Genomic DNA, 25,247 nt, shown 5'->3' on the forward strand with positions numbered 1-25,247 from the left:
GCGCAGAGCAGGGAGAGCGATGTGAACACGGCGAACTGGTGGAAGACTGTGAAATTGCCGTTTGTCAAGGAAAAACAAGAGGCCAGCTGTGGGCGCCCATCGCTGAGCGGGTGGGAAGAGACAGCTGGAAGGAAGCCCCGTTTACAGAGCAGCAAAAAAAAAAAAAAAAAAGGTCGAGCTGCGGACTTGGAGCTAAACTCCCGTTCTCCGTCGGTTTGGCCTTTTGACCCCAAACGCAGTCCCTCCTCCTTTCAGTATCACTGTTTTTCACACATGTATCAAAGTTATCATAAGGGGTTGTGTAAGTGTTTGCTCTCCTTCTATTTTTTCTCACACGTCACAAAGATTTCCAACCACCGTATTACCGCTGCCCGTCCCTTCGCCACAGAGTAATGCTGTGTGTACTCGAGGAGAGGTTTTTATGATTTACTGCTTCATACAACAAGCTGAGCATTTTTTTCTGTCCTCCAGCAATGGAGATAGCATGAAGCCAGAGCTCCAAAAGCACAGCTCAACCATCTGGTTTATGAATCAGTTTAAATACCGGACACAGCAGCTTGTCATGCATGTGGATTTTCTCTCTGGTACAATTTCAAATTAATTAAAAAGGGTTTAATATTATAGGTTATGTTTTGCTCATTCAGGCCCATGTAGCGCAGAGACATAAAGGTATCATAGTTCATTATTTAAGATGCCTTTTGGGCACGGGAGCGTATTATGGGTTATAAATTCTCTCTGTGGTGATTACACAATCTCCCCATGCATCCTCTGTTGTTATTCAACAACTTATACTGTCATTTTTATTTACATAGCGTTGCACTCGTGAATTCCTCCACACAAACAGTTTGACGTCATCCACCCATAGCAAACATGTGATGAATTGAAAAGACAAAAACATAGCATCTGACATTTAAAAAAAATGACTGGCGAAAGCAGTTAAAGAATATATGCAAAGCTTTTGTCCGCTTTTCAAAAGTTGTTGCGGGATAAATGATGACAAACAAGCAAAGTGGAGGAGTCATGCATTCAGGTTGTGATTTTTAAAACTTCATTCATCACTCAGGGTTTGTAAGGAGGAAGGAAGCTTGGATGGCTGTGGGTTAAAAATGGAAAAGACATTATAGCAGGAGGGGGAAAAGGGAGAGGAGGAGGAAAAAAAAAACATTTTCAGGAATGAGTTTGTCGGAGCAGGCAGAGGGTATTGTTTCCTGACAGCTGGGGTCCAACAGAGCGCCGAGGAAAGGGGGAAGGGGACCCTTTTTCCCTGTGAAAAAAAAGGGGGGAAATTCTTGGAGTTGACATCAGCCCTCTTCATTTTCACTATACTGCTCAAGGCTGAATCGTAGGTTCCAACTAATGGGCCCAAGTCCATACAACTGTCAGGAGGCAGTTGCTTTTAGAGGCTGCTAGCTCCCCATTGAAACTTTACTCTGCTGTGTGCATGGCGCCTAATGAATGCTGCTCTCCGGAGAGAAAAATCCAAAACAATGCAGTTTTCTCTGTCTAATCTATGTCAATCATGAGCCCTTCCACAAATGAAACGAGCGCTATTGTGAGCGTTTGGTCTTGCCCGGCCGTGCCCACCCCGGCTCTCCCACCCGATCCGTCCCTTATTTGACAGCTTCTGCCAGGACTGAGGAACATGCCCCCAGGCGCTTTTTTTTTTCCGAGCGCCTACTTTTCTTTTAATTGCCAGCGTGCCCTATGGAGCAACTGTTCACCACACACACTCTCCCTGAAACATCCAGCCAGGTAATGCCAGCCGCACACTGTCACATTAGCTCCAGTCCAGACTACGGCAGCACTCACTATAACACATGAGAGGGAGGAGAGGGAGGGTGTGAGTTGTTTCAGGAAACAAAAGGCGAGGAATTGTGGGCCATGCTGCTCAGCAAAAACTTTCTCGGTGAAAAAAAAAAGACCACAAGGGAAGTGTAAGAAAAAAAGTTAGAGCAGAGCAAGCACTTAAAATGGATGATTCAAATAGTTATGACATTAAATACAGGAGATACTTTAATATTAGTGTAACTGCAGGATATTCAGAGATGCCCTTATTTTATTAGAAACAAATACAGACATATGGTCGGGGCCCATAGCAATGTCTGTTTCAACATGGGAGCTGGAAGCTCTGGTAAACAGACTCGGACGGACTACTGAAAGAAGTGTGCAACTAAAGTGAAGTTTAGCTGATCCATTTTCACAGCTCTCTAATTGTCTTCCAGCCTTCCCCGCTGCCTCCAACACCCAGAATAGACATCAGTAGAATGTGCTACTTTTACAGGACCCAGATGCGACAAAGGTGGCAACGATGCCGCTGAAATTTTCCAAAAAGGCTGCACTGGAGCCCTTTGGTTTTTTGAACACAGAGAATGCAACATATGCTCTGGGGCTCGTGGCCTGCCAGCGCTGGGTTCTAATTGTTACATCGGCTCTCACAGAGCGAAGGAAAACACAGCCAAGAGTCTTTGTCATCTCTGAAGTGTGTGGTGCCATACTGCAGGCCAACATCAGAGCGCGGAGAAGAGACAGATGTCTGGACATTTGCTGTCGAACTAAGTCAGACGCTCTGCCAAAGGGACAGAAAAAAAAAAATCCCAAACTTTACTTGCTACTGTCTGACGACTTCAGGGCCGCACTGAGAAGTCATAATGACTGTCAAAAAGTAAAGTTAAAAATAATATTAATGTAGGATTATATTTATTATTCTATAAAATGTGCAATAATTATGCATTTCTTGATTCAGGAAAACTGCAGATAACACTATCTAAACAGATTATATGTTATTGCATTTCATGCCAAATTGCGTTAACTCAACAAGTCAGGAGCAAACAAAGTCAAACAAATAGAAGAGGGAATAATAAAGTGGCAGCTCAGACGCTTGTGAAATGGCTTCGCCTAACTTGTGTTGAATAGCGCAGCAGCAGGAATGCCTCCACGGATCGCTCCAGCAGATAATGTCAATCACCAACTGTGTGGAGAACCCCTCCCCATTGTTTTCTTTTACCCCCCAACAGAAAACAAATGGGCCGCACAGCTTGCTGTTTGGCTGAGGTGTTAATTACCGTCCCCTGCCCATATGAACAGCAACTCCCAGACAATGGCCCCGTCAGGCCCCCTACACAACAGTCCCTCCCTGGTTTGCTCTGCTGATATCACCTGCTCATGCGGGGGCCATTGACACCTCAACCTGATCTATGCATGCAACACCATTAAAGACAATGATGATAAGTAGCCCCCGCCTTGTCTCAGAGTTTGCATTAAGGCCCATTGTTTGTCGACATTAGAGGCAATTACAGTGACAATTCTTAAGCAAACCTCGGCAGTCATTGTGCTAATTAGTGTGTAATTGATGGGGAAACGACAAGCAGCTCAGCTGGTCGGACCCACAATGCACTACTGGGCCACTGCAAATTTTTCTGAATGGGGACCATGTCCTATTATCCGGTCCACTATGAAGTAAGTAGATTAGTCAGGGAGGAAGTTATTAATTAAAGCTATCTTAAAGGAAGATACAAAGAGAAAGAAATAGCAAATATGTTTTGGTGAGGGTGCAACTGGTGGAGAAATTATAAAAAGTATTTTCCATCCTGGATTTCTGATCCTGGCTTTTTATTAGTGGGCTTCATCTAACTGCATTAAGGTACCTGCAAAAAACTCTATGCGGACTACATTTCTCAGCCCATGGCTTAAATTACATATACAGCCAAGTCTCTTTACATTATATTAACCCTGAGAAGGCTGTGGTCCTGCAGTGGAGATAGCATCCTGCTAATGGCTACCACATTTGAAGTGTCCATTAGCCCATAGAGGAATGAAGTTAAGTGACTATGACAGGGGCACTCCCTCAGTTTGCCGGGCCTCCATTGTGACCCGGTTGGTCGTCCCGCACTCTTATTCACAGCCAGTAAAAAAAAAAAAAAAACTGGGTCAAAGGTCAGACATCCAGAGTGCTGTGGTTTCTATGGCAACGTGGCCTATTAAGGCCAGGCTCATTGGCCTCTTAACATGCTCTTGTACACAAAAGAACTATTAGTGCAAAGAGGGAGAGAGGAGAGTGAAGAGGGGAGGCAGCGCCAGGGAGGTCCCAACAACACAGCGACAAGGTTTTTCCAAGATTTTCCAAGATGGTTACACACTCTGCAGCTCCATCCACGTCTATATGAGGTATATGGGTATATATAGTATATGGAATTTAAAGGACACTAAGAAAAAACTGTATGTAATTTATAACAAAATCAGAAAAATGCTTATGGCATGTTAAAGTCTACATTTACTGCAAAGAATTTCCAATATTCAACTTTTAAAAAAAAGTCAATGTGCGATGGCGTCACATGACTCTTCATGCATATTCTGCACAAGGCTGAGCTGGCCAGCAAACTGGGTTTATTTGAAAAGTCCTGGGAGTGAATTTACTGCTGTTTCAGTCATAAAACAGCATTAACAGAATACAAGGCCAAGATAAACCCCCCTAAAGAGCTTCTTTAACAGTCTGTCCCAGTGAGTGAGCTGCGACTTCAGCAGGAGTTTGCATTTTTGCAACTCATGCAATTATTTGTATCAGGCGTTTTCTTTTTTCTTCCTTTTGCATGACATGATCCTGAGTTATTGCTTCCCGTATCCACGGCTTTAGAGCTCGTACGAGTCTTTAAATGAAGTTCTTATTCTGTCTCATTGACTTTCAGGTACTTTTGAATCAGACGCAGTTAAAGGAACGGTTCGGTCCTCACTGAGGTTAAACTTAGGAATAAGTGAGTAATTCTGTTGCAGGTCATATAAAACTCACTGTATAATTAGGCACACAAGAAAATAATTACGCATCTGGTAAGAGCAAGGCCATCTCATAAAGACAGAGAGGAGGGTGCGAAGCTATTCAAGTCAATTATGTGCAGTCAGTTATGTGGTTTCCCGTACCTGGGAGATCTGTTTTCGATTGTCACGGACCGCTCCGCTTAATGTCAGTGTGATCTGCTGTCAAGACGTGCTACACCTTATATGTCAAAGGATGTCGTCCTTTTCCATGTCCTGTGGCATTGTTTGTCCAGTCGCGCAGGAACACAACTTTTTATTGTTTGGGGAGTAGCCTCGTTTCATTGAAATTCACAGCCGTAAACGTCTGTATAATTAACTCCAGAACACGAGGTGGTTACCAGCGGTTGGCTGGATGTTTACAGTAAAGCTCGACTTAGAAATCAAATGTGTGTGTGAGCGTAGGTGTGTGTGCGTCCAAGTCTACGCCAATGACACACAAGTGAGACCTGAATTTTTCATTTATGACCAAACACAAATTGACTGGAGACAGCATGGGTTACCAATATAATACAGAGCAGCCTGCCAAGGCATTTAGGAGGCAATAATCCAGCATGCACCCCGTACACCGAAAGGGGCAAATACCACAGCGCGGTAATCACTCCAAACTCTCTGCGAAGACATAAAAATAATCTTTTTCTCTTCTTTTTCCAGAAACTGCAGATAAATATTTACCCCCACTGAAAGAGTAAATTTGAGCGCGTCTGCTAAAAGTGTGTCTCAAAGTTTGTTTGTTTTTCTGACGGGGGCACAGTGGGTGATTGTTTCTTTTTTAAAACTTCCTAAGAGCAGCTGACAGTCGCAGGAGAGGCAGGAGACGCATCGTGAAGGGGAAAAAAAGTCAGTTTTGAAAGACTGAGGTGGGCATAAGTGGGTGTAGTGGAGAAGGCAAGAGAGAGAGAAAAAAGGGCCTAAATTAAACACATTTGTTTCTGCTCTCACATACCACAAGTCTTATGAAAACAGAGGGCTGATTGTGTTCACTCTGCAAGTCCACCCCCCTCCTCCTCTCTCTCTCTTCACCACCACCCAACACCACCACCCAGTTCCACACCCCCAACCCCCCTGCCCTGAGCAGCAGCACACACACACACACACACACACACACACACACACACACACACAGCTGCCTGCAGATGCCTCCTGTGTTTGCTCTCCGAGTGCAGGCGCAAATCTCCAGACTCCTGGGCCCTGCCTCATCTCACTTTTTACTACCTGACATCCCTATCACCCCACCGCTAACTCCACTCACTCCACTCTCAGTCTCCTCTCCGCCCGCCTCCCCTTCCCCCACCCCCACCCGTTGCACAGGGACACAGAGGCTGACTGTTAGAAATTAAAAACCACCATCATTTATGTACACTTTTGGAGACATTTAAAGGGATATGACAACATGTCATCTGCATATCAGGGAAGAAAAGAAAAATGTTTCAATTGATTTAAATGGGCAAGAATCAAAAATAATTCTATCATCTTCCATTTCTAACAGACTAAATCAGACAAACTACAATAAAAATAATATTTTTTAGGACTGAAACTAATCTCATTTGACATATACGCTTGATATGTTAGACTAGATCTAATTGAATAAGAAAATGTTCCCAAAAGTCGTCTCAAACTTCCACAGTGTGCCACAAAGCGTGCGACTTACTACCATGACATTCCCCGGGATTAGTTATGCGTATTGTCAGCAGACTGCAGGGAGGTCTGGAACGTCGCCAAAACATTTTTATACCTTTAACCCATTTGTAAAAGTCATTCCCCTGCAATCTACAGGCTTCATTTTCATCACGCTGCGCCAAGTGATATTGAGTGCTAAATCATGATCTAGTGATAGGCTTGGCTGTAAATTCAAATTCACGTTCACAACCAGGGATCTTCTTACATGTGTGAAACTTTGTAAAGAATACATTTTCCAGTAAGAACGTATAGGTTTACGGGGTTTGGAAAAAAAAAAAATGCTTTTAGAGGAGTCACAAGGCGGGATGAGGTTGGGTCATGAGGTCCCCCTACCTCTTCAAGGTTCATCAGGTCTCTTGAAAGCAAAACAATGGAGTAGAAACATTAAGCAGGGGAGTTTTTTTTTTTTTTGCTCTGTCAATATTGAATAAATTGCTTTTAACACATTATGTTTTTGAGGAACTAACATTGATTTATATGAGCTGTTCCAGTTTTCTTTTTCATAACATTAACCAGACCACTGAGAACTCAAGACTGGACATGGCTATTTAAAACAATATATACAGCTGCTGCTATCTTTCAGTTCCAATACAATCTAATGAGAACGGCAAGGTGATTACGATCAGGGGCTGCTGTAAATATCAAATTCCCAGGGACAGAGTTTAGGAGAGGCCCCCTTACAATTACACAGTATTCAGGAATGCAGAGCATGAACCACAGCAACATGGAGCTGAAGACAAAACGCTCACATCCCATTTTGGACGTTAAGCTCACACCACGTGACAGAAGAGGTTTTTACAACAAAAAAGAAAGTTTATCTTTGCTGTCCTCGCTGTTTCTGTGAGCCCCCAAATCTGCGCCACAATGCAACAAACTTCCACTCAATTCAAACTGCACACTTCTGCAAACAATTAGTATTAACCCGAGAACTGTAAGCTGCTCAGAGAGAGAGAGGGAGAGCGAAGGGGGAGTGACTGGAGAAAGAGAAGGGGTGCTTGTGCACAATTACAGCAGGGATTTATGGCCTGAGAAACAATTTATAAATCACAGCGCCTGAGCTAATGTGCTCCAGATTGTTCTCCATGCAGCTGCAATTTTGGTCTGCGTGAAACGGCATAATAAACCTGGCTGGAGGACATGTTTGGGTGGTGGTGGTGGTGGGGCAGGGAGAAAAGTTGAGTTTGTGGGTGGGGGCTGATGCGGGTGAGGTTGTGTTTCGGAGGTGTTTCGAACAAAGAAAAGGAGAACTTTTTTTTTTGGGTGTGAGATTTCTGCTGATGTGCCATTCTTGATAGAGAATAACAAGGTGTGTGCAGAAATATAAGTTCAAATCATGCGAGTAATACCAAATAAAGGATGTGTAATAGTGAGCTTACACAGTAGCCGGACAGTAAATGCAACAACACCATTCCAAAACTCTAACTGCATAATTACACAAGTTTCCACTGAGAAAGTTTCAAGCCGTAAACCAAAGACAGCTTTATGACCTCATTGTGAAACTGAACTGTAACCTTATAATTACACTCTTGACATAAGTGAAAATTAATTTCAGGTTATAATAAGAAAAGACAAATGTTGCAAACCGATCCCTTCATTGTGGCTGCGGGCTGCTGGTGTGGAAGAAGAAGGATCGGATGTGCTGAGGGGAAGCCTGGGCTTTTGTGGCCACTCAGCCAACTGGCCCTGAACCTTGACCTCTAACCCTTCACCCTGGGGGGCAAACAAAGCTCTGAGTGACATCTGAAACTAGACACTCTGTGGGGAGAGAGTGTCTGGACAGGACTCAAATAACCCCATTAACTCCGCAGAAAAGATTTATGGCTATATTCTGAACTAAATCTCGATGCCTGACGAGTCGTGCAGATATCTGTCAAAAATAATCAAGCAATTAAGTGGTACGCGCGGAGTTTCGTCTTGTTTACTTGCCAATATCTCCATCTTGAACGGAGATAAGCAAAAAAAAAAAAAAAAAACTCCATAATTAACGAGCAGGGTTGTGATTAGCGGTGATGCACACATATGCCAGCAGTTAGTCTGCATCCAAGTAAATTTTGCGTAATACGAACAACATGAAGCTAATCTTCGGGCGGGTTTCGAGAGAGTCACTGATGCGTATTCACCAGCACCTCTGATGGATTCTATACAATGGATTACGGCATTAGTGCACTGTAAACAAAAACAGAGAGAAAAGTTGATGGTAAATGCGCGGCGGTGAATGCGAGCCTCCGTCGCCAGAATGCTGAAAGCCACTGTAGTATTTAAATCAGGCAAGGAGGGAGGAAGACTGGGCCAAGCATTCTGTAGCTCAGCTGTGAGGCTCTAAGCCGTTGCCCTAGGGTCTTTGTCCTGCCTTTCAGGGCAAGTCTGAGGTAGTCAAAGACCCTATTCATGACCGGCGCTCCCCCTGCCAACACACCCATACAGCCCCAGTCAAGTCAGCCGAGAGCTATAGAGCCTTCCCATTTCACACGAGAATCAGACCTGCCCCTAAAGCCTGCTTCAGGGATTTCCAATAGCCAGCCCCTCCAACCCATGTACAAATCAAACAAAAGGGCTCCTTGGCCTACTCCATGTCATATAGGGCTGATTAGATCTTTTTTTCTAATGTAGCTACTCTAAATTTGAAGCAAATAAGTCAGTCACATGTGTAGGGATTTGGTATAGAGCCATGTAAATGGATGAGGGATTACGTCAGCGGAGGATGCGGAGCTGCCATCCAACCCTCCTACGTCCATCGTTATCATCCAATACAAGCACATTTTATAGAACAAACCTGAGTATGTCAAATGATAAAATCACCCCAACAAAGGAAGCTAATCATGCTGATCATCTGAGGCAGGCACAAGGGGAATCCCTTTATCACCACAGAGTGGCTTATGTCTGAGGAGCACAAGGCCCTCGACAACAGCCATCACTCATTACTAATCACCATTACCTCATAATTTTAAATTGGGCAGATAAGGTCAGAAAAGGGTGATATTCTGTGGCAGCGGGCCAGTGTCAAAATATCTGAAGTTTCTGCTGCTTCTGCTGTTTATTCTAACAGGATCCACAAGTCTGGTCCCAGATAAAGACACTACACATTTTAGATGAATTGTGCCTTTGCTCGGCTTTAATCGAATTTGTTGCTCCGCAGAACATTGTGACTTCTTAACAAGTACAATTGGTTTATGAGAGTAACTGGGGAAAGCAAGGGGCAACCAAAGGTTACGTTCTTGTCAATATTAGGACGAGCAGGCTGACCTAATGGGAAAATCGTGCTTATGTGTATGATATTTCATTACAGTTACAATTAAAGACAATTATCCTTAACCAAAAATAGTCTTATCCAACATTAACTTAAAAAAAATAAAAAAATCAGACTCATAACTTCATCAAAAAGTCATATAAACAACAGTATATTAATGTTAGTGAAAATATTAAAATATAAAAAATTTAAATCTATACTTTTTTGTATGACATTATGCAAACCACCACACTGACACTTGAAATAATAGCTAAAATATCTGAGTTAAAAAGACTGTTGCTACTAGTTTTAATTCCACAACAACATCGTAAGACTCATCTTTTCCTCTTGTATTTAAGACACTTAGTAAAAGTAACCGCATAGTACTAACACGTCTCTCGCTTATATAAATGTATTAAAACATGGAAAATTCCCCATGGCGCCGTTTAAGATTTATGTAGTCAAACATACGATCCATTACATACTCTACTTGTGTTTTTAGAGCCGGAGCTAAATTCAGATTACAGATGGCACGCCAGTCTCATCGGTTACATCATCACTTACAGCTGTAAGTTTATAGCATGTGTGAGTTTTAATCTTTATTTTTTTCATAGAAAGTGAAACATAGCTGCAACATGAAATAAATAAAAGAGGGAGAGGCACAACCAGTGAAGTCATAATCTACATAAATTAAAGCTAACTCAAATCAGAAGGTCACAGGTGTATGCAGGTGCAATGTGTTGACGTGACATGCGTCCGTCAGGGGACGTGAGCGCTCCAAACTTGCTCCACCGTTACAGGGACAAACTCAGTGGGAAGCAGCCAAACTGATTTATAACTTCAACCAGAAGAACAGCTGCTCTGCTCGCTGTCAACTAACCTCCTCCTTGGACGGATATCCATCCACTTCTTAATTTAGTATGATGCTACGCACATACCGTATGACATGGCCTTTAACAGACCCGGTGCGAGGAAAGAACACGTTTGTACGTGAACCGAAGAGACGCGTGATACAAATCTCAGTAGGACTGATCATGCAACATGTGCATGATATGATTGGGCTGTGACTGTAAGGGGAACGGCGAAAGCATTGTGGTCTACGGTGGAGAAAACTGCGCTCCGTGGGAGACAGAATCCCTCAGATAAGTGAGTGCCTCAAGGTCTGGAAGCCGGCCCACCTCGGGATAACAGGCAAAGGAATAGCAGGACCCGTATCTGCCCCAGTTTATGCTCCCACCACCACATCTCATCAACAATCTCTCCTCCTGCCTGCTCCCTCCCTCTCTCCCTCCCTCTCGCTCTCTCTCCCTCTCTCTCTCCTGCTGCCTGCAGTGCTTAAACTGAAAACAGCTGCTTGGAATACCAGACTGATGAAACCCTGTTTAGAGCATTTTCTTTTTCTTCCTGCTGTACAATCACGTTTTATTAGCATGGAGTGAAGCGTTTAAGGTACAATTAGAGAGGGAAAACATTTCTTTATGTGAACTAAACAGTAGTGGTTATAGCCATGAGAGGGCTACATACACTTATATGGGACAGTCCAGCAGCGCAGCATAATGTCTCCACTCCCCACCCCCTGTCTATCAGTTAGATTGTTCACTATTTTACGATTAGAACAATTCATCTGATCATGAAAACAATCATTGGTTGCCTTCGAATCACTCACTTAGTCTGACTAACAGAACGTAAAAACAAAATATATTCAACTTATGACTTGACAAAAAAGAGAAGAAGCTGCTCATGTTTGGATATAAAGGGATATTTAAATGAGTTAAACGATGAATACATGATCAGAAAAAGTTTCAGGACAAATAGTTTCAGGACTGTGGTCGCCCTCCCATCCCCCGCCTTGCACCGGGGCTCCAGGTTAAGACCACAGAACAGACATGACTAAGCTGGTATTCACATGACACATGATACGTGTCTCCACCTCCCACATCCCCATCTCCCAGAGCTTCGATTCGTAGCAAAAAGTTTTTATTTTTTTTGATAATGAGCAGCTGTGGAGGACTGGAGATAGCAAGCGTTGGACTTCAATTGCTTCAAGCTCAACTCCTCTGCTTTTTGAGGCTTTAAAGGGGAACACCACCTAAATTAAGACTTCCAATATGTTATTTCCATGGCCTGGGAAAGTTGATGATGTGTGAACATGAGCTACTCTCTCTCAAAGCCAGAAACCAGAGAAGTAAGTCTCAAACTTGTGATGTCATAGGGTATAACGTCTGGAGCTGCTCCATAGACAATGAGTGGTTGACTGATTTTATTGACCCACAGAATGTTTGTTTTCTTTTTTTATACCCAAATGAGCTTTATTCTATTGTAATGTTGTCAGTTGTGAAACAGAAAAAGTCCCCATATACTCAGATCATTCCCCTGGGTGCTCTCAGTGTCATCTATAACATCTCTCCCTATTCATAGTCTATTGAGCGGTTCCACACTTTATACCCGATGACATCACAAGTTTTAGTTTAGCACTCTAGTTTTTGTATTTGGGAGAGAGTTGTTCATGTTTACTGACATGTTTTGGACTGTCTTAGACCATAGGAATAACATGTATGAATTTTGAAAATGGGCGTAGTTCCCCTTTAATATCTAGCTCTACAACAGTTTTGTTGTTGTTTGGATGTTGAACGAAGCCATAGGGGAAAAAAAGCAGAGCTTTTCGGAGTGAACTCAGGTGTGTTTAGAGATGTTCACCTTTGGCCAAAATGTCTCTCAACTCAAACACAAGTTCACCCAAATGTCCACGGGGGAAAGCAATGTACCGAATTGCGCAGCGGCTCTGGCCAAACACAGCGAACGAGAAAAACACATTAATTGATAAAAACACATTTGCACACATATTCATCTTGGCACATCAAAGGGATTCATTGATGTCACTGAACATGGGGAGTCTGCGGCTGGAGAGGGGAGATGTTGGTTATCCTTTTCCTCAAAGGGTGCTGAGATGCTCCTGATGGGCCCCGCGCTCGAGAAGCCAGAGAGCGCTATAAACAGAATTTCTAATGTCGGGCGGGCGGGTTTAGGTAGTGAACTAGCAGAGTACGGGGTAGTGGGAGGAATTGACGCCAGCTCATGCTTTCCACAGAGACCAAAGAGGGAAGGATACAGACCAGGACTGACACCATTTCACACAGTTCTATACAAGTGATGTTAGGAAGTCAGCATGAGCATGAAAACGAAACACACGCTCCTGTAAAACTCTATGAGAAAGGTTGTTTGTGAACGCTACTAAAGCTGCAGATTATTAGTGTGACATCTACTGATTTGGTGTCAGATACACACAGTGATTGATTTATATATAAAGGCGTGGAATTTGGAACATTTGTAACACGTTCTGGCGATATAATCACCACTGTGAATGGTTTGTGTTGCACTAATTAGACCTGACCTTGATTACCCCTGTGACACACAACTGTTGAAATACGCCACACTTTTGACTGATATCAATTAAAATACTTCTATTTTCAAATGTAAAAGTGCAAACATCAGTCCAAACATCTCAAAAACTAAACTAAATCAAGATTAATCTAATATTTAAAAAAATTTTTTTTTTTTTTTGCCAAATTTAATTTCCTCGAGCCGTAGCACGGAGTTCATCACCCAAATTAATCACTCCAGGCGGGAGCCAGCGATGGCATTTATTGCTCGCGATCTGCTTTTAATTGAACAGTGCCACTAAACTGATCTCGATGTGTTTGAAGGAAAAAAAATCTTTTAAAAACTATAAACCCGGTCAAAAAAATGTTAGCTGTGTTGACACAGCGCTTGGTTGAAAAAATATTTGCGCTCTAACATGCAGGAATACAACGCTGAGGGTTGTCAGAAAGTGAGCCCTGTACACTGTTCCCTCTGTTGCAAAGTATCCACCTGAACAACCCCCACCCCTCCCTCAACCAACCCCCCCGACACTCACACACTTTACACACACAAACGTGCAGCGCATGGATGCAAGTGTGCACACACGTATGCTGCAAGGTGAGCGAAATGCCAAGTTGTGAGCCACCTGATGAAAAGACACCTCCACACAAACAGCGTTTGCTTATGCAGGGAGAGGCCCTTTTATTCAGGGGGACAATGTCTGTGTTGACTTTTTCTTTTGTCTGCGCATTTTTAAGCACCAAAAGCACGGAGGAAAAAAAAAAAAAAGAAGTCAGAGAGGCATGCAACCATAAGCCACCGACATGTTCATACAAGCTCTCCATTCATATCTCAATCCCAAACAATTTTCTATTCAACAATCATGCTCGAGAGTCGGAGCGTCCCACACTGCGTATATTTGATGAAGATATATTTGAGTGGCTCTTACGCTTACGTGCCACCTCTCACACACAAGAGGCATTTCGCTCTTTGGCGACGATGATGATGATGTACGAGCGAGAGTTATCTAAAAGTGCTGATGAAGCTGACAAGAGGTGGCGTCAAGCAAGAGTGTGTGTGTGTGTGTGCTCACCAATTAAATGTGGCACTAGCCTGTCACTACGGGAACAATGCGGCGATAATCACATCAATGAATTGACAAACAATAAGCTGGATTTGTCTTGCTGGCTGGGTTGGGAGGAATAAACTCTCCCTCTCTCTCTGGCCACAGCAGCAGGCAGAAGTCTGGTGGAACATCTCTGCAAACATAAAACCTCCTCCTCAGCTCTCAGTGGATTACAGCAGAATGTCAGCTCTGAGCAGGCTTTAAATCAGTTATGCGTGGCCCTCGGGGGAACTCTGCGCTGATCCCATGTAGGCCTGTCTCTCATTGCTCATGATAGGGTTGCCACATCCAAATTTAAAAGTTCAGGGCCTCAAATCCTTCATCATGTTGCACATTGCAGGGGGAAATCATTGCACGACGACTCTTGAGCAACACCTCGTATGCTGATATGTGCGGAATATATCCATAACACTTCTTCATTATTACGCAAAAATTACTAACATGTCAGACCGGAAGGGGGAGTTGTAAATAGATTCATGCAGGAAATGTAAAAAAGGGAGCCTCACACATGCACATTGTTCTATCTGTAATTACTAAAGTATTTACATTACGCTCCGAGCTATGAAACTGGAACCTGGAAATGAAAGCAGGAGTCAGTGGATTCTATCGGCCCGGCATTAGTCACATGATCCGTTCGAGAGCCATAACTTTAATGTGTCTCATGCAGCACAACCACATACCACACCACACCACACTTATAAAACAAATCTGTCAGTCCCTACAGGGCTTTCCAAGACACACACAATAATAATAAACTGCTGGGATTGTTTGTAAGAGGCGACAACACAAATAAGGTTACCCTGAGGGGAGATTTTAATCTCCTGAGCCAATCGGCGTATTCCAAAGAATGATGATGCATAGTGGTAAGTTGTTGGCCAGTCGTGGGTGCTGGTCAATATCATCTAAGTGTGTCCACAGGTGTAAACAAACCAAACCCCCAGAAATGCGAGCCTAAAATGGTGCTGAGTCGAAACCACTCATCAATCAAATTCACTGCGTTCACACTAAAGCCATGAGCAATATGGAGGACCCTAAGACGCCTGTGCTAAGTATGCCAGCCATTGTCTGCCTGCATGTTTTCTGCCACGCTGATGATTGACACAGTCAGCTCACGACTCTGTCCCATTGACCTCGTTCTTTTCTGTTTCCAACATGGGGGGGGGATTATACCTCCCAATTTTAAATCCTCTCCCAATTATTTGCTACTTTGCCTCAAGTCACAAGAACAACGGATTTTAATTTCCAACTTTTGCTGGTTAAAAAAAACACAAGGAAGTTTCATACAAGAGACACAACAAAGCAGATTGGCTGCTAAAATGTACTCAAGTTAGTTAAGACTTGTTTCTTGTTTATACCAAAAACATTTCCCTGCAAAAATCCTTCAAAAAAAAAAGCACAAAACACTATGATGCGTTCACATTCCCGCATGTTTATCTCTAAAATTAGCCCCTACGAAACTCTTGGCAGGCCAAAAACAACAAGATATTCGATCTACACAGTGGTATGTATCACCCAGTGTGGGCAGAGTAGCCATTTAGTTAATGAGCCCCAATGGAGACCTCCAATGAAGCCATCAAGACACTGCTCAGAATAACAATGGTCAACTAACGCCTTTCTAATTGAATGGAAGGTAGAGGGAGGCGAGGGGAGTGGGCCTGGAACAGTGAAAAGGAGACAGAAAAAAAGAAGGGGGGGGGTTGCGTCTTTTCAGTCAGATGCCTGCCAGGCTTTAACGAAAGTACTTGTTTTTTTGGGGGGGGGATGTGACATGGATTGGGGGATGGATGAGCTCGGAGGAACACAGCTCTCCAGCGGGGATTATTTCAAGGAAGTTTGCATAGTTAAATTGCATTTAGTGGGTTACCATTACAAATATTAGGTGGTTAAATTGCTTAAAATCATGCATGTTTGCTTGGAATACTCATTCTCACAACGTATGAAACGTTATTTGACCTAAATAAGGTTGTTTTTTTAATCATGAAGTTTCTAATGTGACCTCATTAGTCATGTTTGCAGCAACTGGTGTGGAATTAGTGTAAGGCCTTCACGCTTTGTTAACCTGTTGTTAAGGCATGTTTAATATGCAATATCCATGGCTTATACTGGTGAAACCAATGCAACAATAATAATAATATCAGTACTGGTTTAAAAGCTCTTTCTTTACGGCTTCGTGCACAGCTTGATGTGATGTGCAACAAGTAAATGGATGCATCAACAACACTCACTCAAGGCTGTCAACCTTATCTAGACTTTTTAGAAAAGTCTCTGGACAACAGCTGTCACGGACACTGCAGCGAAATGCCTCCCATGTGTGTCAAAGCGAGGTATTACATTGTTGTGACTGTAGGATATGACTTCAGGAACAAGCTTCTCTCTTTTTTTTTTTCTTTTTTTTCAACTCTTCTGCAGAGAATGTGTGCAAACAGCCTGTAGGGCTGATAGGAAAAAAAGCTTCCCTTACAGAAACAGAAGCACAAATAGGAAAGCAACTTAAAAAATATATGAAGAATGAACGTTACTAAAAGTTCACTATTCACTTATGTTCTTATAAAAACAAATTAAGTTTACGCACTTAATCTGCACACTATGCTAACTATAAACTGCAGGAATTTGCCAAGTTATCTCCTCATAGTTTCTGAATAATCTGACCGGATATTAAGTGAAAAACGAGAATTTGTTTTAAGTTCAACTCTTCCTCTAAGTGAATGCACTTGTTATATTCATAATGGACATGGACATTGTAGAAAGTGTACAGTATGGTGACTATCCCCTCTGTCTCATATATTATATTGAACTTTTGATTTAAAAAATATATAACTCTAAAATACATTTTAGAAGAATACTAGCCTCGACACTGCAGAAATGTAAGTAGTGAAATCACATAAGAGGTCACTATTAAGGGTGTAATCAAGATGCAGCATGGGTGTTGCAGGATATTTTCGACAAGGAGTTGCCCATAAATCACTCAAAAATAATAATAATAAAAAAAAAAGTATGACTAATGCATCTGAACTTTGAGCTGAGTGAAAAGTTGTCAAAAAGGAAAAGGCTTGTCTTAGGGTGGGTGGCACAGGGAGAAATTTATATCCCCCCACCACCCAAAAAAAAAAAAAAAAGAACAAAGAAGTAGTTAGTACTCCTTGAAGAGGCCACTCGGAGGGAATATGGCGGTCTGGCAGTGCACAAGGAACTTTTACGCACGGCCCAAAAAAAGTTTGCACACTGAAAAACGAAGGGGAAAAAAGAGAGTTAAAGAAGGAGACACTTACTGTTCGTGCACTCGGAGACAGTGAACCATTGGATAGGTACGGATTGCTGAGGTCCGGGATCATGAGGAAAGGGTAGCCTGGATAGTGAGGACTCTTAAAAAAGCCACCATCTTGCTGCCTCCTCAGTGCTGCAAAGTACAGAGAGGAAAGTCAGTAAAGAAAGGCACACAAAAGGCGACTTAAACTTGCAGCTTTACGCACAAAAAGCACTGAATGTAATGTGTTTACCTTCGCTGAAGTAGTCTCTTGCTTTCTCATAACTTTCTAAGTCTGGTCTGGTTTGTGGACGCCTCTCTGCTTGCTGACAAGGAGGAGAAACACACACATATAGGAACTATTGAAACTTTTAACACTGTTATTCTACTACATATGCGCATATATTTGCAGTATCCTTACCTCTGAGTCTGACGAGCTGCTGTTGTTTTCCGACTCGTTCACTAAGGAGGATTTCACATCATCCAAATCCCTTTCCGCTGACACATTTTCGGATATCTTTTCCTCCTGCTCTCCTTCGTCTTTAAACGAGATCATCTCATCGTTGGCTCCCAAATCGTCCCCACCGCCTCCGTTCAACTGAGGCATTTTTGCAAGACTAGATATTATCAAGGAGAGGCAATAACAATAACCTTTTTTTTTCTCTGTGTGTAGTCCAAGCGTGGTTAAACTAAAACTACTAAAAAAAAATGTTTCAAAAGATCCTTTTCATCCTCTGAACGTGCTCCCGTGGTCCATGATAATAATCCACAGTTAAAAGTTGCGACACACAGTTGCGTATTTTGGCGTCTGCAGCGGCGGCCGGATGCGCAGCAACTTGGCAAAGTTTGGTCTCCTCCTGCAGCTTGTGGACAACTTGTGTGTCTCTCCTTGTTGTGTCTCTGCTGCTGAGGAATGGGACTGTCTCTCCTCCTCCTACTGAGCCCGGGGACCGCATACAACTACCGACCGAGGAAGGGTTACTGGAGAGCAACAAAAAAACACGTCCGAGTTCATCTCCTAATATCCATGTGTGAGAAAAAAAAACAATGGCTCGAGAAAAAAAAACACAGACTGCAGTTTTTCTCCACTTCTCTCTCCACGCGCTTGTTTTTCCACCGACGACTCGCTTGTTTTCTATAGTAAAAGTTTACAAAAAAGAGGATTAAAAGCGTAAAGTGTATAAAAAAGGTTGTTCAGCTGGCTGTGGTCGCCCTTTCCCTCCACATTGCTGCCGGGGAATGCGCCCTGAAAAACTACTTTGGTTGGTTGTTCAAGTGGAAGAAAAAGCGCAGCCCGTCCGTCCGTAGGAGGAGGAGTTAGCAGTGAAAACCGACACTTCATTCACCACCATGGAGATCAGCTATTCTTCACCCTCAAGCCACCAGAGCACAGACAGCAACAGCACAGACAGCACAGCACAGCTCATGCAGTGAAATGAGGGCATTTCAACAGAATAGTGGAGGTTTGTACATGGTGGAATACAGTAACCAAAACAGATTAATAGTCATTAATTAATTTATAAATGATGATGATGATGAGTAGGAGGAGGATTATTATTATTTATTTTTATTATGTAAATATCATTATTGTTTTATTTTATTTTATTCTATATGTTTTTTTTATTTATTATTATCATTCTGATTATCATCATTCATATTTTAGTTATGTATTTTATCATTATTATTATTATTAGCAGTAGTAGTAGTAGGAGTATTGATGATGATGATGATAATAATAGTAATAATAAAATACATAACTAAAATATTAATGATATAATAATAATAATAACAATAATAATGTTAATAATGATGAGGAGGATTATATTATTTATGTATTATTATTATTTAATTATTATAAATGTCATTATTATTTTATTTTATTCTATTTGTTTTTTATTTTTGTTTATTATTATGATTATGATTATCATCATTCATATTTTAGTTGTGTATTTTATTATTATTATTATTATTAGTAGTAGTAGTAGTAGTAGTAGTAGTATTGATGATGATGATGATAATAATAATAATTATAAAAATAATAATAATAATAAAATACATAACTAAAATATGAATGATATAATAATAATAATAATAATGATAATAATAACAACAATAATAATGATGGTGATAATAATAATAATAATAATAATAATAATAATAATAATAATGCCGAATATATAAAAAATAATTAGGAGAAATCGGCCTGTATCCTTGAGATGAAACAAGAGCTGCAACGATTCTATCAATTAATCGATTAGTTGTTGAACTATTATGTATTTATATCTATTGGTTAGTTTTTTAAGAAAAACTTAAAAATTCTCTGATTCCAGCTTCTTACATGTGAATACTTTCTGGTTTCTTTACTCCTCTGTGACAATAAGCTGAATATCTTTGAGTTGTGGACAAAACAAGACATTTGAGAACGTCATCTTGAGCTTTAGGAAACACTGATCGACATTTCATAGACCAAACAACTAATCGATTAAATCGATAAAATAATCTACAGATTAATTGACAATGAAAATAATTAGTAGTTTCAGCCCTGGATGAAACACAACTTGTGTGTTTCCCTACTAGTTTAGGTCCACTAAAGCAGCAGTCTATCATGTGGCGTGCCTATTGTTATGTTATTGAGACCACAACTGCCTCCATCTATCTGTGTGAAAATGACAGACCAGGATTTAGTGAGAAAGTCATAATTACACACTGCCATCATGTAAATTGCACGTCTGTGTGTCCTAAAACAATACGCTGGGAAAGACCAAGCGCAATAACACCTGGGATAAGCATGGGCCCATTATGGCACAACTGTAGGCATGACAGGGTGAGGCAACAAGCCTCTGAACAGCCAGGCCTCTTATATGTCAGGACAAGCCCACTTTCTCTCTCTCTCTCTCTCTCTCTCTCTCTCTCTCTCTCTCTCTCTAGACTGAAAGACATGGCCCCATTGTTGCTTTGAGGAACAGGATTGGGGACCCGGTTTTGCAAGCAGTCTTGGAAGAAGGAAGAAGGGAAGTGGTTACAACTTTTTTCTTTCTTTCTTCATTCCTGTGGAGGAACCTGCACATAAATCTTAATCATGACTTGGAGATGCCGTATTTTTAAATGCATGAAAAAGACAAGTTGCAAAAGTTGGGTGTATAACACAGAAGTTAGCAGCTGCTCTTGTGTCCCTGAAGCTCCTTTTTTAAAGAACATTTTCTTACCCCATCCTCTCTTCACCTGTCTCAGTCCAAGTCCAATGGACCTCAGACTTCTCTTTACTTCTGATGCAATCCGACAGGCTTCCCCCCCGTTTGAGAAAAGAAGTCATTGATGTTGTCGGCTGCGTGTCAGCAAGCTGAGGGTTGACTGACAATTCGCCAGTGTCTCCACGGGCCTCATTAGATCCACACTCCTCCTGGGTGTTAGCGCGTGTGCATGCATGTGCGTCAGTGTGTGTATTTGTATTCAGTTAAAAGCAACACATACTGTAGTCGCATGCTGCATCGTCTATGAATCGCATGGTGGTTATGGATAGTGGGGTTTATCATTTACACATATAGACACATGTTTGCACTTGCATGCACACACACACACACAGGTGAATATTTGCCCTCAGGGCTACATATCATTGTTTTTCTGGATACGCAGTATGCAGAGAATGCATTCTCCAAATGCTGCTCTGACAACATGTTCATCCGCAATAGTGATACAACCTTTTGACACAATATAGTTTCTTCTACACAAGAAATACAGAAATTACTGATTTTTTTTCTCTTAACATACCACATGTCAGACATATAATGGACTGTGCGCGTCCCAGCAGGTGTAATTACAATCATGCATTGCTCATAGCACCATAGCCTTATGAATGATTAACAAAGAAATCAAATATTAAAACAAGTCAACACAGAAAAATAGTAATGACATGCATAAGCAGTAGCCGAACAGGAATATCTATTTAATTACTGACACTTCTCGCACACGCACAACTTTCAGCAGTGTGCTATTAAGCACCATTGGCATGCAGTAAGTAGACTGTTATTCGCAGTAAGCTGTAGCAGCACAGTGAGATATAACACTTGTGTGATAAATGTCAAATCCAGTGTATCTGAAATGTTTTATTCCAAAGTGAGAAAGCCAAAAAACAAAAGGATGCCTATTGTTGCAAAATGGCTGCAGGTGTGAATATAAAGCACATTAATTGCTTTTCGCTCTGCTTGGAAAACATGATTATTACACATATACTGAATGATACGTCCCGGGTTTTGGGGGTTTTACGTGTTTTGTGTTGGTACAAAGCCCCTCACTTATACTGATTTATTCACTAAAGCAGCTGCGCTTTTGAGTAATTTGCTGAAAATTAATTTCTTCATACCTGCGACACGTGAGAGAGGATTTTATCTCCTTTAAATGTACCCATGCATTGCTCTCTTCTCTCTCTACGCCTGCCTTTTTTTTTGGAGTGGGATTGGTTTTAACTGGGAGTTGATGATGAGGGGGTCAGGAGAGATGCGAACAGCCACAATCTTAGCCTGGGGGCAGATCGACTGGTGGCCAGAAAATGTATTCAGTGGGTGCTGTCCCTGCATCTGCCTCACTTTGAAGTTGCTCTCTCAACTCTGGCTTGTCGTACGTGACAGTGTGTTCATCCCCCCCACCCTCACTAAAGAGAGATGGAGCACTCGTGTGTGTCGATACCCATGTATGTGTTTCCACGAGCGGTGTGTGTGTGTGTTTGTGTGGTGTTATGTGCGTGTTTGTGTGTGTGTGTGTGTTTGAGAGACGGTGAGAGTGGAAGAGGGGGGAGAGGGGGAGAGATGCTGTGTGCCAATCCATACTCGCTTTGGAGGATTCAAGGTCATTCTTTCATGTTTTGCCAACCATCGGTCAATCAGTTTCCAATCAAAGCGGTTGCTTAATTCAGCAGTAATTCCCATCTCCTCGGCACGTTTTCGCCCTCACCGTTCCAGAGGCGTTAAAGCATTTCCCCTTGTCTTCCCTCTGATCTTGCTGCAGTGTGTCCAACATGTCTTGCCAGGGCCAAAACCCGCCCTGTCAAGCTCTCTAATAATACTAGTTAAGGACATGTCAGATCACACAATGTGCTACTGCTGCTTCCATCTATCTCACTTCAGGAGATTTAGGTCTCACTTTATTGTCTTTGAAGCGTACCCAAGTCGTGTTCTTTCATTAATCCAAGGAGCCCCCCACAATGTCTCCATTCGTTTTTTTGTACAGTGTGAATTACGGGAGATGGAGCGAAAAAAATTGGTCAAAACAAATCTGGAGCAACTATAATAGATATGGCCTCGTGTCTTTGCTGCTATTCGTATAAGATGCTTCATTTACAGTGTGTGAAACACATTGTTTCCTAGTGTTTTTATTGAAAAAATGACTCATGATTCATGGGTTTCAAATCATTCAATATCTGTCTGCCACTGATGTTGAATTTTCCATGAGATTTATCCTGAAATTCCCCTCATATGACCCCATTATATGAAGATAAAGTGGGCACCAACTTTCTTTCAGACATCGCTAAGGATCAACAGATTTAAAAGGCCAAAAGCTAAACATCTCAACCAAAGGGCAGGATCCACTGCAGATGGATTTACACAACTCTTTCGCATCGCCACTGTGCCACATTAGCTCACCTCCTCAGTCATCACACTAAGTCTGGATGGGAGTGCCTTGTGCAATCATGGATCTCGCAAAAAAATAACCTCATATCCGTTTTAATCCACAGAAAGCTCTCCTTTCCAGGCTGGTATGGGCGTATATGGCATTTCAGACTGCGCGAGGATATGATTAGATGACAGTTTTTACTGCCTAGAGGGTGTAACTGAAACACTAAACTGTGCAGAGGAGAGAAAATAAAGGATTTTGTTGCATACTTTTTATTCCTCGCCTTTCTCCTTCTCTCTGGCTTTTTGTTGCATTTTTTTCCAGAAGGGGTCCATAAAGTGTTCGTTTGCAGAAATTACATTCAGAGACGGCTCATGAAATGGGTGCTGACTGTGTTTATTTCTATATGATCAAACCAGAATTGTGATAGCATTTAATTCAGTGAGATATGGACTGAAATTAAAGAGGACCTATTGTGCTCATTTTTAGGTGCATACTTGTATTTTGGGTTTCTACTAGAACATGTTTACATGCTTTAATGTTAAAAAAAACTTTACATTTCTCATACCGGCTGTGCTGCAGCAACTCTTTTCACCCTCTGAAACGCTCTGTTTGACCTCCTGTCTCTTTAAAGCTCAGTCTGCTCGGATTGGTCAGCTGGATTGGTAACCGAACCAAACTCTTCAGACTTCGCTCCAGCTCCTTTCCAAATAGCTTTGTTTGAGGGTGTGCCAAACTAGCCGCTAGGCAGGTATTATGCAAATGTATACTTGGTGACATCACCACGTTACGGAAGAAAAGGCAGGACTTCAAGCAAGGCATTTCAGGCAGTTCAGGAGCAGAGTTTCTGTGGGGGAGAGTAACTCCCTTTGGCGTGGACTTTGGGCTTTGTAACTTTGCACAAAAGCACAAAAGCACAATAGGTCCTCTTTAATACATTTATGTCCAGTGCTTAAAGATTCCAGTAAAAACAATGAATGAGTGAATGAATGAATATTATCGCCTTAGCAATAGCTAATCAATGCCGCTCGTGAAAAGGGAGCAACATGACGAGACTTAAAAGACATCAAACATCATGTCCGAGTCCTCCAGCGCAGATTTACATGGTTGCTAAGAAGTGCTCGCTCGCGCCTCTTGACTGAAATACATGTTCATGTTTTTCTGTATTGCGGAGAGGATGCTTTTAAGGAGCATTATTTCTGAGAACTTCAAAGCCTGCCAAAAGCACTCTCCTTTTGGAGTGTGCAGCAGCTTGAAAATGTACTTATATTTTCCAAATGGACAGGAAGAGGCCCTCACTGGTATTGAGGTGATGCTAATGTGTTGTGGCGCTAGTTTCTCAGTGTTACTCACCAATATACAGCCCATATTAAAGTACTATTAATCTTTCACAGGCTTTATTTTATATATTGAATGTAATTTCCCATCATTTTAAATACAAGAGGACAAATATACTCTTTATTTTGCTGTGTCTATATGGAAATCTGCCTTTTATGGTTTAAGGGGAAAGAAAACTAGAGTAGCCAACAATGCCAACAGGTCCTCATGGACACTGTTTATATGCACAGCTATGTGGCTACCATAATAGTCTGAGTCTATCCACATGCTGCGTCCAGGCTTTCCGCTATCGCCTGGTTTTTATTGATCCAGTTAACATTATCGCTCGCATGGTCACAGTCTTCAACTGTCTGTGTTTTCTCAGCTGAGGACGCATTGCAGCGCTCCTCGGGGAGGATTGGAGATTCTTTCCTGTGATGTAAAACCCTGCCCAAGTGAGAGGCTGTTGACTTTATTTAATATGTCCGCCAGATTTTTTTTTTTTCATGAGCATTACGCAAACGAAATGGTTTGCATTATGCGTGAACCATATACGTTCCGCGGAGGCATGCACGGCTGCAGACAGCTGGAAGTAACTCGAGAGCCCCTCGGTCACTTATCAGCCCTGGCATCCCTGCCATTTCCCATAGCCATCTTCAGGCCAGAAGAATCCAGCCATTGTTTTCATCTCTGTGGGCCCTGTGTTAACTCAGCAGTGCCTCGCTGATTGTTGCAGAGATATTAAAGAAAATGGTAGATTTGTCTTTGTCCGTATAACCCTGTCTTGTGACATCCAAGCTCAATGTGTGTGTGTGTTGAGGGGGTTCTACTTGGTGCAGCTGCACCTGCCCTGTATGTCAACAACAGGGTCTGGAGCAGAC

At 42.0% G+C, this 25,247-nt stretch overlaps 1 protein-coding gene across 2 annotated transcripts in view; it reads right to left on the reverse strand.

The window, feature by feature from the left end:
* tcf7l1b (transcription factor 7 like 1b) overlaps positions 1–18,731 on the reverse strand; it is a 32,267-nt gene extending 13,536 nt beyond the window's left edge. The window contains exons 1-3 of one of the 2 annotated variants that reach the window (XM_037778253.1): positions 17,864–18,731; positions 17,696–17,768; positions 17,468–17,595 (exon numbers count right to left, since the gene is read on the reverse strand). In XM_037778253.1, the coding sequence (XP_037634181.1) occupies positions 17,468–17,595; positions 17,696–17,768; positions 17,864–18,049 (387 nt within the window). In that variant the 5' untranslated portion in view covers positions 18,050–18,731. The remainder of the gene's footprint in view (positions 1–17,467; positions 17,596–17,695; positions 17,769–17,863) is intronic. The other variant, XM_037778254.1, reaches the window with a different exon arrangement.
* Between the last annotated feature and the right edge of the window lie 6,516 nt (positions 18,732–25,247).

This window comes from Sebastes umbrosus, chromosome 8 (genome assembly GCF_015220745.1).
Source record: "Sebastes umbrosus isolate fSebUmb1 chromosome 8, fSebUmb1.pri, whole genome shotgun sequence".
Lineage (NCBI taxonomy): Eukaryota > Metazoa > Chordata > Actinopteri > Perciformes > Sebastidae > Sebastes > Sebastes umbrosus.